Source organism: Anarrhichthys ocellatus, unplaced genomic scaffold (genome assembly GCF_004355925.1).
Source record: "Anarrhichthys ocellatus isolate YVR2014 unplaced genomic scaffold, GSC_Weel_1.0 scaffold55, whole genome shotgun sequence".
In the NCBI taxonomy this organism is placed as follows: Eukaryota; Metazoa; Chordata; class Actinopteri; order Perciformes; family Anarhichadidae; genus Anarrhichthys; species Anarrhichthys ocellatus.
The window spans coordinates 271,948-287,229 of record NW_022280085.1 but is presented as its reverse complement, the minus strand read 5'-3'; the positions used below and the strand labels follow the sequence as shown (position 1 = coordinate 287,229).

Below are 15,282 nucleotides of genomic sequence, written 5' to 3'. Positions count from 1 at the left end.
TGAGCAGTGCTGCACGTCGGTGAGCAGTGCTGCACGTCGGTGAGCAGCAGCTTTACTGATAAACTTCTTTTCATATTTTGCCGGTGCTTTTGGCTCAGCTCTCCGTAAGAAAAAGTTCACTCCGCGTCTCCCGCTGCTGCTCCAAAACAAGCGATAAACTGCAGCCATATACAGGCGACAGAAAAGCTAATATAATTTATATGTATTCTTTATTTTAAAGATGCGTCTGTGACTCGGTGATGGTGTCAATGTGTGTTTTGATGTAACGGTAAGCTTCGTAATTCAAATGTCTGGAAGTTCGGTTGTCAGGTAGAGTGTCACGAAAATATAAGGGTCGCTTTTTATTAAATGAAATAAAAGATGCAGCTCCTCTCCACCCCAATAACTTTTGCACTGTCCCTTATACAAATGTGATCTGTGCTAATGGTTTGGTGGCTTTACTGCCCTCCAGGTCACATGTTAAAATAATTTAATCAGCGTCAAAGCTGACAAAATAACACTTCTTGTAAATACTTTCAAAATATAGGGGCCAAACTGTCAGTTACAATAATCTATTATTGTATGCTATAATAGTTGTATAGTTATTACAATTTAAAACTCAAACTCCATATATTCATCAGTGAGAATAACACAGATATCAATACGGATCATGTGTATTGGTGGACATGGTTATCAATCATGAAACAATCCTGGACCTCAAGTTATCACAGTGTGAAAATGTGGTAACTGTTACAGTAAAATAATAATTGTGCTACTTATCAGTAACATTGTCACATGACCACCTTGCTCGTCGTAATTTCCCTTATGGACTTTATGAACTGTAGCTACGAAGACGATTGATTTATGTTATCTTTTCTAGATGCTTCAGTTTGGCCACTTTATTTTGAAAGCACATACCGGAAGTTGTAGTATGCTGCTATGTCTGCAATGACGTTGTCTTTATTAATTTCTTGCAGTTCTACCACAATTCTGAATCAGAAACAGTTTATTGCCAAGTACGTTTGCTCTACTCTAAATGCTGCCTTGAAACAAAGTGGAGATAGAGGTTAAATCGAGTGTATTTGGAATCATATACGTTTGTGTTTGCCCAAATGGGTATAAATGACTTAGCATAGTTAGCAAGGGATCGAAAACTAGCTACGGCTGCCTCCATATGGGACCATCGTCTTGCAGGTCGTAGTGGACACTAGGTGGAGATGACTTTCCTTTGAAAGTATCTGCCTGTGTGAAAAAGTGATTGCCCCCCTGTTAAAACATAAATTAACTGGTTTATCACATCTTTGGAAAGCTGAGTTCAATTTCTCTAGCCACACCCAGGCCTGATTACTGCCACACCTGTTCTCAATCAAGAAGTCACTTAAATAGGACCTGCCTGACAAAGTGAGGTAGACCAAAAGATCCTCAAAAGCTAGACATCATGCTGCGATCCAAAGAAATTCAGGAACAAATGAGAAACAAAGTAATTGAGATCTATCAGTCTGGAAAAGGTTACAAAGCCATTTCTAAAGCTTTGGGACTCCAGCGAACCACAGTGAGAGCCATTATCCACAAATGGTGAAAACATGGAACAGTGGTGAACCTTCCCAGGAGTGGCCGGCCGACCAAAATTACCCCAAGAGCGCAGCGACGACTCATCCAAGAGGTCACAAAAGACCCCAGAACAACATCCAAAGAACTGCAGGCCTCACTTGCCTCAATTAAGGTCAGTGTTCATGACTCCACCATAAGAAAGAGACTGGGCAAAAATGGCCTGCATGGCAGAGTTCCAAGACGAAAACCACTGCTGAGCAAAAAGAACATAAAGGCTCGTCTCAGTTTTGCCAGAAAACATCTTGATGATCCCCAAGACTTTTGGGAAAATACTCTGTGGACTGACGAGACAAAAGTTGAACTTTTGGAAGGTGTATGTCCCATTACATCTGGCGTGAAAGTAACACGGCATTTCAGAAAAGGAACATCATACCAACAGTAAAATATGGTGGTGGTAGTGTGATGGTCTGGGGCTGTTTTGCTGCTTCAGGACCTGGAAGACTTGCTGTGGTAAATGGAACCATGAATTCTGATGTCTACCAAAAAATCCTGAAGGAGAATGTCCGGCCACCTGTTCGTGACGTCAAGCTGAAGCGCACTTGGGTTCTGCAGCAGGACAATCATCCAAAACACACCAGCAAGTCCACCTCTGAATGGCTTAAGAAAAACAAAATGAAGACTTTGGAGTGGCCTAGTCAAAGTCCTGACCTGAATCCGATTGAGATGCTGTGGCATGACCTTAAAAAGGCGGTTCATGCTCGAAAACCTTCCAATGTGGCTGAATTACAACAATTCTACAAAGATGAGTGGGCCAAAATTCCTCTACAGCGCTGTAAAAGACTCATTGCCAGTTATCGCAAACGCTTGATTGCAGTTGTTGCTGCTAAGGGTGGCCCAACCAGTTATTAGGTTTAGGGGGCAATCACTTTTTCACACAGGGCCATGTAGGTTTGGATTTTTTTTTTTCACCCTTAATAATAAAAACCTTCATTTAAAAACTGCATTTTGTGTTTACTTGTGTTATCTTTGTCTAATATTTAAATTTGTTTGATGATCTGAAACATTTAAGTGTGACAAACATGCAAAAAAATAAGAAATCAGGAAGGGGGCAAACACTTTTTCACACAACTGTGTATGTATATGTAATTTATTAGTGGTCGTTTTCAAGTAGTGTGGAACTGCAAATACATTAAAATGGAAGCTATTGAATGTTAACGTGTTTTTGTTGACTCTGCCAAAAGAATATCAGTTCTGCAAAAAACAAACTAAAGGGCTTGCTAGCAGTAGCAGTGCTAGCTTGTGTACCCACGTCGGTCACGTGACAACCGCCTTGCTCGTCAGAACGACTCTTTTAAATGTATTTTATGATATACATTAATATTTTGTGAACACTGTTATTTCATTTCGGATGGCTTCAGTTTAGGCACTGGAATTTGAAAGTACTACCGGAAGTGGTAGTGTGGTATTATGTCTGTATATTGACGCTAGCTTGACTAAATTAAAATGCTGCAGTTGCCGACTGTGACCACTGGAGGGCAGTAAAACCCCAGGATTATACATTGAAGACTTTCTTTGAAGGAATAACATGGGCTTAATATTGGTTGATAACAACGTTTATACCAATCCAGAAAAATATAGATACAGGTATAAATATCTCTTGTATTCCGACTAAAAAAATTATCTTTCTCTACAACAACTTCCGCTATTCTGCCGGAAGTGACAAAATAAAGTAAACAGAGGAGCTGCAAGTGGATACAGAAATTAGGATAATTGCGACTAAAGGGAGCGATTTAAAAAATACATTGCGCTTTGTTTACATACTAAGTGACATTTGTACGCGAAACTGGTGCGAAGTCAAACAAAGGTAAATCGTTTTCGGCATATGTTTGCTATTCCACTTCCAAATAGTCTAACGTTACGTTAGCTGCTAATGTTCTAGCTACTGTAACGTTAGTAAGCCTTTTTTCTGTTACTTTCCGTCACTACAAAGAAATATATCAGTCGTCAAACCGCCTTGATTGTTGTACGTGTTGCACGTTGAGACTCATTTAACTGGGCAACATCGGGTAGCTTTAGTTAGCATGCACTGAAAGTAAGCAGCTGTTCGTCCAGATGCTGCAGCAGCTACGTTAGCGTGTTTCACCGACAGCTCTGACATCAGTGGGATCATCTGTCTTATTATGGGATCAATTCCAGTTGATACTTGTATTGTATTCTCCGCCAACATGAGCTCACTTTAAATCACCTGTTGTAGTTTTAGCCCAAACTGAGCAAGCAAATTAACATAAACCTGTCTTGTTGTGTCTGTCTTAATACAGTCTCACAGTATTTAACGTGATGTGTGTTCATCACTCACAGGTTCACAGCGACAGGATTGACACTTTCCTGTAATGTTCACAGACATGGATTATGAATTGGAGGAGGACAAACTGTGAGTCCCAATTATGTTTCCCCTTTTTATGATCTGCGCTATTCAGTTATGTTTCAGTGTGTCAATTTTTAAATCTTCAGTTTAGACTGTGGGACAGTCACTGACTAATCAAACCATGTTGAGACTGAGATATCACTAAACCCTTAAAACAGAAGCTGAGCCTGAGTCCTGATTGAACTTTCCTCTCATTATTGAACTAAATGTTTATGAACTTGTAGGATTTTATACTACAAGGTTGAACTTATTAAAATGCAAAACCAGGATCAACTAAATGCTACAAATCTCAAAGTATCGTGTGTGTCCTCATCAGGGGGATACCAACAGTACCTGGTACTGTGTGTTTGAAGAAAGATGCCAATAACCTTATTGGCATCAGCATTGGTGGTGGGGCACAGTACTGCCCTTGTCTCTACATTGTTCAGGTATATACAGAACAATTGATCTGAACAATTCACTAAAGTATAAAATGTAAGAACATACAGTGTTTCTGTGTCATTGGTACCTGTTTTAATGTGGTTTCTGGTGTCTTACAGGTCTTTGATAACACACCAGCAGCTCTGGATGGGACACTGGCAGCAGGGGATGAAATCACAGGCGTGAACGGGAAACCAGTGAAGGGAAAGACCAAAGTGGAGGTGGCAAAGATGATTCAAGCTGTGCAGGTACACAAATACTGGGGATGGATTCCCACCAGGAAATGCTCAGATGGCTTATTACTTACTTCTTCTACGATGTTTTGGATATACAATCTAGATTTATAATAATAACTCCACACCACTAATGACCACCTTTTTAATGAGTTCAAAAGTCAAATTCAAGCACATATGGAGATGAATAGAAACACGCAAAAGGAATCGGACATTACTTACATTTCTGCGTCCCACCTGGGCCGAAGATTTATCAGCGAATAGTCCGAAAGTTTACAGATTGTGGATGCAACCTCGCCATCAAACTGGAAAAGAGGGACTTTACTGGCTCGGCAAGCGGTGCTGCAGGGGTCGGGACAATAGCCCATCGCGTTTAGTATAACGTCACCAGTGCAGGGTGTCTGTGTTTATTTAGGCATCCATTGTTCGCACCCAGAAAATTCCATGACTGGACACGACTGCATGATGGATTAAAGACGAGGTGCAACGTGGGATTTAAAGGATCAGAATGTGTTGCTGTTTCCCATTCAGGGCAAATGAATGTGCAATATGAACTTCACCTTCGGCACTATGAAGCTGGAAAAGTTTGCACATTATCAATTTGACCTCCTATAAGAAGATAACATATTGCATTTTAAAGGTTCATTTTTAGATTTTATAAGACTAAATGAATGGCAGATACAGTTTGTCCTCTAGAGATGGTCTACTTTTAAATATGTACGTTTTGTGTTGTTGATTTTCACAGGAAGAAGCAGTAATCCACTACAACAAACTGCAGGCGGACCCCAAACAGGGGAAGTCGCTGGATATAGGTATCTCCTCTATTAGTCGTGATTCAGTCCGTTCATGTTACTGCATGAGGGTTATGTATTGTAATGCTGTGAATAGCCTTCTTCCTTCATCACAGTAACTTTTACTCAGTGCTGTTTGTGTCCGTTGAACACGTTCGCTGTGTCTTCCAGTGCTGAAAAAAGTCAAACATCGCCTGGTAGAGAATATGAGCTCAGGCACAGCAGATGCTCTTGGACTCAGTAGGGCTATTCTATGCAACGGTGAGATTATTATTATTATTATTATTATTATGAGCATGCTGTATATGTATTAGTGCATTTATGTGGATCGATATGAAGCTCAACTCCCGTGGATTTACTCTACAGATGGACTGGTCAAGAGACTGGAGGAGCTGGAGAAAACAGCAGAGCTCTACAAAGGTGAAGAATAATCAAATTACAAAACTGGCCTTCGGTGAACTGAAGTGTTGTAGTTTAGTGTGATCAGTAAGGTGACTGTTCATGTGGCGTTTTAATCAGATGCACTGTGTCAAAGTGAGTTCCTGTAAAGAGTCACCTGTTCCTGTTTGTTCAAACCAATGCTTCATTCTTGTGTTTGCTCGTAGGGCTGATGGAGCACACGAAGAGACTGCTCAGAGCTTTCTTTGAGCTTTCTCAAACTCACAGAGGTGAGTTCCTGTGTTCAAAATCAAACTCAAGCAAAGAAGAAAAGCACAAACCAGATCCTCTTAACAGATCTCAATCTGTCTGAGCTTCAGTGTCTGATGTGTCTGTATTCTAAATTCTACCCCTCCAGCGTTTGGTGACGTCTTCTCGGTCATCGGGGTGCGAGAGCCTCAAGCTGCAGCCAGCGAGGCTTTTGTGAAATTTGCTGACGCTCACCGCAACATTGAGAAATACGGTATTCAGCTGCTAAAGACAATCAAACCTGTGAGTACGGATTCAAGTTTGACTTTGAAACCATTGTGAAGTTGTTTGTGAGGATGTCTGCAGTTAATCCAACATCACTGAATGGTCTGTCTGACGTCTCGTTGTGCAGATGCTCCACGATCTGAACACGTACCTTCACAAGGCCATACCCGACACGAAGCTCACCATCCGCAAGTACCTGGATGTGAAGTTTGAATATCTGGTAAGGCAGCAGCACTCTGTGCCTTTTGGTTCCAGTGCGATGCACAACACGGTGTCATCACTTGTAAATCTGACCGATGTAGCTCACGATCGGTCTACAGACAGACGGAATGGATTCTTTGTGTGTTTCAGTCATACTGCCTGAAGGTGAAGGAGATGGATGATGAAGAATACAGCAGTATTGTGAGTTCTCGTTTTCATTCTATACACAAGATTTAAGGGGTTACCATTTATATAAATGTGTTGCTTCACGTCTCTCGGAGGAGTCTTGTACTCGTATCATCCGAAGCAGTGATTGGTGGGCTTCTTCCTACAGGCCATGGGAGAGCCCCTGTACCGGGTCAGCACCGGTAACTATGAATACCGTTTGGTGCTGCGGTGTCGGCAGGAGGCTCGCGCCCGCTTTGCCAAAATGAGGAAGGACGTTCTGGAGAAGATAGAGCTGCTGGACCAGAAACACGGTCTGTTGTTGTTGTTGTTGGGCTTTTTTCCATTCACCTTCTCAGTCGATTGTAAACTGGCACTAGTGGTACACCGTGACATCTGTCTGATCGGTTTCTCTCTGTTCAACAGAAATGTCTGTCACTCACTCGCCATGTTAAGCACATTTTAACAGTGTTAGTTGTTCACTGATTAACATAGATGATCCTCTCTTGTCCCTCCTCTCTTCTTCACCTGCAGTCCAGGACATTGTGTTCCAGCTGCAGCGCTTCGTCTCAGGCATGTCCCATTACTACGACGAGTGCTACGCCGTCCTGAAGGAGGCGGATGTCTTCCCCATTGAAGTGGACCTCTCCCGCACCACCATCAACTACGGCAGCCAGTCGTTGTCCTACGCCGGGGATGATGATGAGGAGGAGGGGGAGGGAGGAGAGGAAGGAGGGAGCGGCACAGAGAGACGAGCAGAGAATGGCGCTGAGAAACTGATCGATGACGAATGACAGTGAGCGAGCTAGCGTGTGTGTGTGTGTGTGTGTGTGTGTGTGTGTGTGTGTGTGTGTGTGCGTGCGCGTGTGCGTGTTGTGTGAGATGAAGTCCACCCCTCTAACATAACTGTTCTTCACTTGCATCTAATGTCAATGCACTCACCAAGCAGCGGTCTTTGCAGTGGAGTAAAGCAGTTTAAATGGTGAATACTACTAAAGGTTGCTGCTATAATGCTGTATGTTCGTGTTTTCGTGGTGTTTCTGTCTTTTTGGATACTCTAAAATCAACAGCTTTGTGATTATTTCACCATACTTCTGACTGTCGGCTCAATCTGAACGCTATGGAGGGGTTTTGATGTGGCAGAACAGGATTTGTGTGATCGTGAGGTGATGAGATTATGAGGTGTGCCTTCTTAGCTCTTAATGAAGCCTGGTGGGCCGGGGCTGCGTGTCAATGTGCATATTGTGGATTGTTAAAGTTATATCTTGATATTAACTTTTGTTTTTTGTTATTTTCTTTGCTACAAACTTGTCATTTTTTGGACAGGGATTTATTCAGCCACCAAAAATGATATTTTGTGGTGAATGTTAAGTGACACTTTCTCCTCAGCTTAACAAACATGACAAATGACACTACTGGATACAACATCTGACGGTATTGCTGAAGATGAAGACTGAATGAAGTTTGTTACATGAAGCTGTTACATTCCTTTGTCCTCTTTTCTTTTCTATTCTTCTGAGCACATCTTTAGTTGTTTCACAAGGGAGAGTCTGCAATTTGTGTCGAGCTCTGAAAAGCTTCACAACCAAAGTCTATTTTTTAATCTGTTTCACCTGCTTTTACTGCACGTTTCAAGTCAAAATGTGTTTATTTTTTTTCTAACTCTCTTGCAACACACCTCAATTGCTCTCCTCGTCAACAGCACGTTTGTTTTCTTTCATTCCACCAATGGTAGTGTTTCTGTTGAGGAGGAGAAAGGTAATGGACTCACAGAGCTTTACCGCTGTGTGGAAGTCATAGATGATGAAACACTACATGTAAATAACTGTGTACAAAGGGAAAGGGTGTATCAACTGTTTTATTTGTTATTGTCATTTCCACTTTATTTATTCTTTTTGTCAATATATATTTAAAAGCTTTTAATTAGAAGATTGGATTCTATTTTATAGTCAATATAATTCTCTTCTGTGGCTTCTCGTTGCCTTCAGGGGATAAGATGATTTTGTGCATTGTCATGATTTACTATTGGGAACACTAGGGGGAGGCACCACACTGTCCTGCAGTCATCAACGACTACACTATGTGTTGAATTAAAAAAAACATATCGTTCGTGTTGTCTTTTACTCAATAACTGGAACGTAATGAATCAGAAAGAGCTACTGTGTCATCTTACACAGCTCGGTCCTTAGTCACCTAACGTAACAGCTTATTGGCTGAAATGTAGAATGTTATTTATCGGGTTGTACCATAAAAAAGCCAGTAGCCATTTCCAGAGAGTTACAATTTGTAACGCAAGTAATGTTATGCATATGGATGCGTATAAGTATGTACGTGGTGTGTTGGGATTGCCGCCAAGCCCCAGTGGCCTAATGGATAAGGCACTGGCCTCCTAAGCCAGGGATTGTGGGTTCGAGTCCCGTCTGGGGTGAGTCTTTTCTTTATTGTGGAAAAATAATAAAATAGGCAGAAATGGTTTTGAACTATTTCCATTGCTTATGATACTTAGCGCTGTCTGTCATTTTCTATTTCAAGGACATATTACGTTGTTCCCGTTCCCTCCGCTCAGCAGCCAATGAGGAAACGCTCCGCTCACTCAGGTTTACTCGGACTTCCGCAATATGTCAGATTTTCTCTTCGCCTTGAGCTATTTGTGACTGATCCGCGTCTCTATTCTGCAGTTAGATTAGCTTTAAACGGCATTAACACAACAATGCGTTTACCAAAGAGGCTTTATGTCCTTCTGTTATTTATTGTGGCTACGACATTCGCCTCTCCGGACAGTAAGTAAGCCACGTCTGTATGAAATCACGGGTTGTTGCTTCAGGATCGATTCAGGATTTAACAAAATGTGGTTCGCTGTAAGCATGCATGCACTTCTGTATAAATTTGACTGACTCGCTGTCAACTATTATGATTCTGAAATGAACTGAATAGCCTGTTTTCTTGAGCCATTTAACCTTACATACAGGGTAATCCCCACACTCACGAGGGCTCCTTCCACTGCCATGTTTAGTTTTAACCTTCATTTTGGTTTATGTATTTAAATCAATTGTAATATAAGCAAATGTAGAAACATTTAGACTATGAAAGAAGAGAAGGACACAATTCAGACATGCAGGGTGGGATATTTTTAGTGAATGGGACATCTAGTCTTGTGATTCTAGGAGTCAATATCCCCAAATTAATATTTTGTTTTACAGCCATCAGTCTACATGACCTTGTATAGCCATTTTGTTTTATTCATGTCCTCTTACTGGTGTATGATTTATTCTCAGAGATGACAGCAGCCACGGTGTACTGGGACCCTCAACACAAGGTTGTCCTGCTGAAGGAAGGGGTGCTGGAGACGGAAGGGGATGCCTACGGTTATCTGAATGATACCCTCTCGAGTACAGGCTGGAGCGTCCTGGAGATCCGTGCCGGGTATGGGCAGACCCCTGAAACTGATGAGGTGACTTTCTTCCTGGCTGGCTACCTCGAAGGCTTCCTCACTGCCCAGTAAGTGTGATGAATGTGCTGTCACGCTCTCTTTTCCTCTCGAGTCCTCATCATGAGTTCATGCTTCTACCTCAACATCTGATTATTAAAACGAAACAAATATCAGTAATCAAATTGGTGATTGGTTGGTTAGTATGTTGATCATATATACGTCTGATTAGAAACTTGGAGATAAGAAACTTTGATGAGCTTTGACCTTCATCACCTTCTGTAACAATTAAGAAATGATAGACAGCCCCCACCAGCCTCCCTCACAATGCAGTAAAAATATAAATCCTAGCGATAATAAACTACTGACTAATCAAACATTATCAATAACATGGTTGTAACATTGTAAATACTGTATTTCTTTCATTCTGATTACATTATTTGGGTATTCATGCATATTCTTTCTCCCCAGGCAGATGATGGACCACTATACCAACATGTATCCGCAGCTGATCCACGACCCAAAGATCCTCGGCCCAGTTCAGAGTTTCATGACGTGAGTCTGTTTTGTTTTCCTTTAAAACATTAAAACCACAGCAGCAGCACCGCAGTCACATACAGTAGAATACACAGTATCAACATTTATATACAGTATTATTAGTATTAGTATTAGTATTACCAAACAATTTATATACAGTAGTAATTTATATACAGTAGAATCTGAGTCCCACAGTACTGTCACAATCTCTCACATCCTCATTTCAGAATTGTTCAGTTCAGCTCAGACTGTGGCCAGATCTTTAAGCTCTGTTAGATTTCTGTGATGCATTCGCCTGCTCTTGACCCGAGTTTAATGTAGTTCATTCCTGAAAATGATTACAGTCAAATTCAGCAGGAAAAGGAGAACAGAGACAATATTGTTGTTTGTTTAAGTAACTTTGGATTGTTTTCAAGTCAGCTCATTGACATGTATCTGCAGAGCTTTTGGTCATGTTTTACAGTGAATAATTATGATGAATAATGTCACTCTTGGGCTTGTAGGAAGCAGGACTCATGGACCAGAGAGCAGGTAAAACTGAACAAGAGGTCCGATCCTCTGTGGAAACACGCAGGCTTCATCGTGGCTCAGATGGATGGACTGCAAGCGGGAGTCGCACACTGGGCCAAGCAACAGGGGAAAAAGGTAAGAAGGGCACATAATGTCAACATTATCTTATCATTGCAATTTAACTCTTGTTTAAACAGGCTCTTTTATGAGCATTGAAGCCCTTTGGGGACAGACAAAAACAATTAAACAACATACATAAAAGGTGTAAATCAATGGGAAAATACAGAATAATCAACTGCAACTGTTCAAATTCAGGTTTCAAGTGTATGCATATGTAAAGATAAAACATAGAAGTGCCCTAATTAAGAATAAATATATATAAATGGAATAATCTGGATCTTATGGAAACTATAAACTCCACTTTAAGATCCATATAACGGCTTTAAATACTGCTCTGCCAGGTAACAGATTGTTGTTGGGTCATAAAGTTAAACTGCAGCTTGGATAGTGCAGATTTGGTATGAAATGTTTCTTAATAGCTCATGGTTTCAGTCATTTTAAGCTTATCACTTGTTTTGTAAGATATTTATTTTTAGATTAGTGGCTGTCTCACTATGGAAGCAACACTACTACTCATTTTCGTTTTCTGACAAACAGCTGTTTATCTGGCCTCCTTCCCATAGCCGCTGTCCCTGTTTGCCGTCCAGTTCCTGAATGCAGTGGGAGACCTGCTGGATCTGATCCCAGCCTTAGTTCCCACCTCCAACCCTCCGCTCAGAAACTACAAACTTCCAGGGATGGGACACTGCTCTGCTCTCATCAAGGTCAGAGGTCAAGACATGTACAGTGAGGGGTGTTCCTCAAAGCTCCCGTGCACAATATGTGTTTTATATCAGTAAAACAACAGCTGTAATCAGGTGATTGACTTAAATGTGCTAAATTTAATAAAAAAGCAGTTACAAACTACAAATTAATTTCCTAAACAAATACACAGGTGCATTGGCAGAATGAGAAAATATTATTCGTCATCCTGCATCTTCTTTTAAGGCTCTCTCTTTGCATTAGTGAAGAATTTAGTCTATAAAAGTGCTATATGCTCCTCTGTGACCACCACTCTGTTCCCAGAGACGCAGTCGTGTATTTGTGTGTAGTGAAAGTTTGCTACATAAACAAAGAACTCCCACTCACTCTTGTGTTTGTGAAAATGTGTATAGTGTGGGGTAAGAAACAGGCCTTAGTATCAGAGAAAGTGTGAGTCCTCTGTCATAAAATATATTTAGTAACAGTAATAGCAGAAATATTACTATATCTTTTTTGCTGCATTGTTGAGCACTGCCACATTTACGACACACATTCCACTCATTTCTGCTGACACAGGAACATCGTATTGACTGTGGAGTCTAACTCCACACTTCACTGTTTTCCTCCTCAGATGCTGCCCGGCTTTGAGAACCTCTTGTTTGCCCACTCCAGCTGGTACACGTACGCTGCTACAATGCGAATCTACAAACACTGGGATTTCCACATCACTGAGCCCCACACAGCCACCGGGAAACTGTCCTTCAGCAGCTACCCTGGTATGAAGGGCCCAGGAATTCTCCTTAGCAAGAATCATTCAACAAAGACAATGGTGGAATTGTAGCGATTTGCAATCAGTTTTCCACACAACTTTTGTCAAGTATGTCAGTATCTCAGCTTAATCTTCCTCTTCAGGGTTCCTTGTGTCTCTGGATGACTTCTACCTCTTGGGCAGTGGTCTGATGATGACCCAGACCACCAACGATGTCTTTAACACCTCCCTCTTTGGCACAATCACTCCCAACAGCCTCCTGGCGTGGCAGAGGGTCAGGCTGGCTCACAGTTTGGCACATACTGGAGAAGAGTGGGCAAAAACATTCTCCATGCACAACTCTGGTTAGTGATTATATATTTTGTAGTTAGAAAGAAGTGAACTCACCAGACCTCTTCAGCCTGGTCCTCATCTGTGCTCGAGGCGACATTAGCCGCTAAAAGACCACATCTCTGGCTCTGCTTGTGTAGGCACCTACAACAACCAGTACATGGTGTTGGACAGGAGCAAGGTGCAGCTGGGCCACAGTGTTGATGACGGCGCTCTGACTGTGGTGGAGCAGATCCCTGGGCTGGTGGAGTACTCTGACCAGACACAGGCTCTGCGCAGAGGTAACAACAGATCTTGTTATTCTGTTTTTCTACAGTATTTGTTTCATGTGATCGTTTGTAGAGTTTGTCTTTCCTTCTGCCCTCGTTAACCAAAGGTTACTGGCCGTCCTACAACGTTCCTTTCCACCACAAGATCTACACGCTGAGTGGTTATGGAGAAATGTGGGAGGAGCATGGAGAAGACTTCTCCTACGATCTCTGTCCCAGAGCCAAGATCTTCCGCCGTGACCAGGCTGATGTCAAGGACCTGGACTCCTTGAAGCACATTATGAGGTCTAATGGTGTGTGGCTCTGTCTGCTTTTGGTATTTTCTGACTCGCATTCAGCTGGTTCTCCGTTTCAACTAAGTCACAATGATCAAACAAACATTGACATGTTTGTTAACTGAATGAGCTTGCTTCTCCAGGTAATCATGAATCCTAGTCAGTCATAGTAATGTTGGTCCCACATTTTAAATAAAGATTTACTTATCAGCCCAGAAGAGGACTTGTGGCCACATGTGTAATGTTACTGTTGTTGTTTGTCTGTTGGTTTTCAGACTACAAGAAGGAGCCATACTCCAAGGGTGACCCCTGCAAGACCATCTGCTGCCGTGGCGACCTGAGAGCAGAGAAGCCTACTCCAGGAGGTTGCTATGACACTAAGGTACCACCGTGCCACCCCGTCACAACAGTGATCTTGTATTATAGTAACGAGAGGTCACTTGTAGAATCGAATGCCTTTTAGCTCAGAGTTTCTCTGGTTCCTGTGTTGTTCTCCGTCCAGGTGACAGATTTCCACATGGCTGAGGACTTCCGTGCGGAGGCAGTGAACGGGCCAACGACACAGGACGGACTCCCGCCGTTCTTTTGGGATAAATTCAGCAACATCAGCCACCAGGGTCTGCCGCTGTACTACAACTTTACCTTCATCGGGATGCAGCCTCTTCTCTTCAAGCCATGAGGTGTGTTTGTGTTTGTGTGAGTGAGACAGAGAGAGAGTCTGTCTGACGCTTTCGGGGTAGGGAACGATGAGAGTCAAAGGTACAATCTGATGTTTCTTTTGTGCTTCGCACATCTGTTTACACACTGATTATTTTTGATTTAATTATTGCTGAAAGTTACAATCTCAAAGTTCCCAATTTCATTCTCTTTGGCGGCAACCATGGCAATAAGCGGTAATTGCAGTTGTTTTTCCATCTTACTTCAGTTGTTGCAGTTGTTTTTCCATCTTACTTCCCAGAGGGCCCAAATCCCAAACGGCGTGCGCCTTTTGGGATTCTTCTTGGAAATGTCGCACACAGACGCCCAGTTTGTAATAATGCAAGGGCTTTATCACTGGTCCATAGGCTCAATCACTGTTGTGTTACCTCATTCTATGGATGGATGGATGGATGGATTTTAATGTTAAGAATTGCGTCCCAAATAAAGCTTTTTTGACTAACAGTACCTCCTTCCACCTGATAAAATGCAGGATGTCAAACTGCCAATCAGCTTTAAACTCAGTATTTTAACGCGTATATGTCTCATGTGCGTTATTTAATTTGGAATACATTAGAAACCAGTACGCTTTTTTATACTTGCAGCCATTTGTGCCTTAAACACTGACAGCAACTTAATGATTTTATAATATGCAGAATTAATGCACTAAATCACTAAAATGATTTAATCCTTCTTTAAATGCTTGAATGTCTTCATACATGCAAACACCATCATTTCAATGGTAAATGAATAAATCAGTGCAATGTCAAACTCAGGGCTGTGATCTTCTCTGTGATATTTATATTCATCTATTTCTTATACTGTGCAGAATGAAAATATCTCAGGTTGATATATTTATTACAAGCCTATGTTTCTTGTAATATGATGTGTAATACTGCACATCTGTATCATGCCATCATTTCATGTGTTGATTGTTTATTAAAGTTTTACAGTTGTACCAGCACAGTCCTGTCTTTAATCTTCTGCATAT

The 15,282-nt window shown here is 41.7% G+C and overlaps 3 protein-coding genes and 1 non-coding gene across 7 annotated transcripts in view; 3 read left to right on the top strand and 1 right to left on the bottom strand.

Annotated features, from left to right (window-relative positions):
- The window catches only part of LOC116396362 (galectin-2-like), a 7,170-nt gene extending 2,223 nt beyond the window's left edge, over nt 1-4,947 (bottom strand). Inside the window, exons 1-2 of the mRNA XM_031870932.1 lie at nt 4,831-4,947; nt 4,464-4,530 (exon numbers count right to left, since the gene is read on the bottom strand). The gene's annotated coding sequence lies outside the window, so the exon portion shown is untranslated. The remainder of the gene's footprint in view (nt 1-4,463; nt 4,531-4,830) is intronic.
- On the top strand, nt 16-8,786 carry pick1 (protein interacting with prkca 1). 3 transcript variants are annotated; one of them, XM_031870929.1, is made up of 13 exons: nt 16-39; nt 3,889-3,961; nt 4,272-4,383; nt 4,495-4,623; nt 5,354-5,420; nt 5,571-5,660; nt 5,766-5,819; nt 6,005-6,067; nt 6,196-6,329; nt 6,439-6,531; nt 6,663-6,713; nt 6,847-6,991; nt 7,212-8,786. In XM_031870929.1, the coding sequence occupies exons 2-13, from the start codon at nt 3,921-3,923 to the stop codon at nt 7,469-7,471; spliced, it is 1,239 nt and encodes a 412-aa protein (XP_031726789.1). In that variant the 5' UTR covers nt 16-39; nt 3,889-3,920; the 3' UTR covers nt 7,472-8,786. The 3 variants fall into 3 exon arrangements, with proteins under 3 accessions (XP_031726789.1, XP_031726788.1, XP_031726787.1); XM_031870928.1 differs by lacking the exon at nt 16-39 and adding an exon at nt 3,112-3,174; XM_031870927.1 differs by lacking the exon at nt 16-39 and adding an exon at nt 3,242-3,394.
- Nucleotides 8,787-9,032: 246 nt separating this feature from the next.
- On the top strand, nt 9,033-9,105 carry trnar-ccu (transfer RNA arginine (anticodon CCU)). The gene has a single exon. It is a non-coding gene; the product is annotated as a tRNA-Arg (tRNA).
- Nucleotides 9,106-9,235: 130 nt separating this feature from the next.
- Nucleotides 9,236-15,249, top strand: plbd1a (phospholipase B domain containing 1a). 2 transcript variants are annotated; one of them, XM_031870925.1, is made up of 11 exons: nt 9,236-9,457; nt 9,953-10,175; nt 10,576-10,659; nt 11,145-11,286; nt 11,835-11,975; nt 12,584-12,728; nt 12,865-13,065; nt 13,192-13,332; nt 13,428-13,613; nt 13,871-13,977; nt 14,098-15,249. In XM_031870925.1, exons 1-11 carry the CDS (start codon nt 9,250-9,252, stop codon nt 14,272-14,274), a joined length of 1,755 nt encoding a protein of 584 aa, XP_031726785.1. In that variant the 5' UTR covers nt 9,236-9,249; the 3' UTR covers nt 14,275-15,249. The 2 variants fall into 2 exon arrangements, with proteins under 2 accessions (XP_031726785.1, XP_031726786.1); XM_031870926.1 differs by lacking the exon at nt 9,236-9,457 and adding an exon at nt 9,460-9,535.
- Nucleotides 15,250-15,282: the final 33 nt, after the last annotated feature.

What these genes read in the sequence shown, in the direction of transcription:
- pick1 (XM_031870929.1), top strand. Translation starts at nt 3,921, where the DNA reads ATGTTCACAGACATGGATTATGAATTGGAGGAGGACAAACT. An exon ending in AACAGCAGAGCTCTACAAAG is followed by an intron (nt 5,820 to 6,004) that starts GTGAAGAATAAT and finishes GTTTGCTCGTAG; the next exon opens with GGCTGATGGAGCACACGAAG. An exon ending in ATGAAGAATACAGCAGTATT is followed by an intron (nt 6,714 to 6,846) that starts GTGAGTTCTCGT and finishes TTCTTCCTACAG; the next exon opens with GCCATGGGAGAGCCCCTGTA.
- plbd1a (XM_031870925.1), top strand. Translation starts at nt 9,250, where the DNA reads ATGAGGAAACGCTCCGCTCACTCAGGTTTACTCGGACTTCCGCAATAT. An exon ending in CCAAGCAACAGGGGAAAAAG is followed by an intron (nt 11,287 to 11,834) that starts GTAAGAAGGGCA and finishes TCCTTCCCATAG; the next exon opens with CCGCTGTCCCTGTTTGCCGT. An exon ending in GTCCTTCAGCAGCTACCCTG is followed by an intron (nt 12,729 to 12,864) that starts GTATGAAGGGCC and finishes CTTCCTCTTCAG; the next exon opens with GGTTCCTTGTGTCTCTGGAT.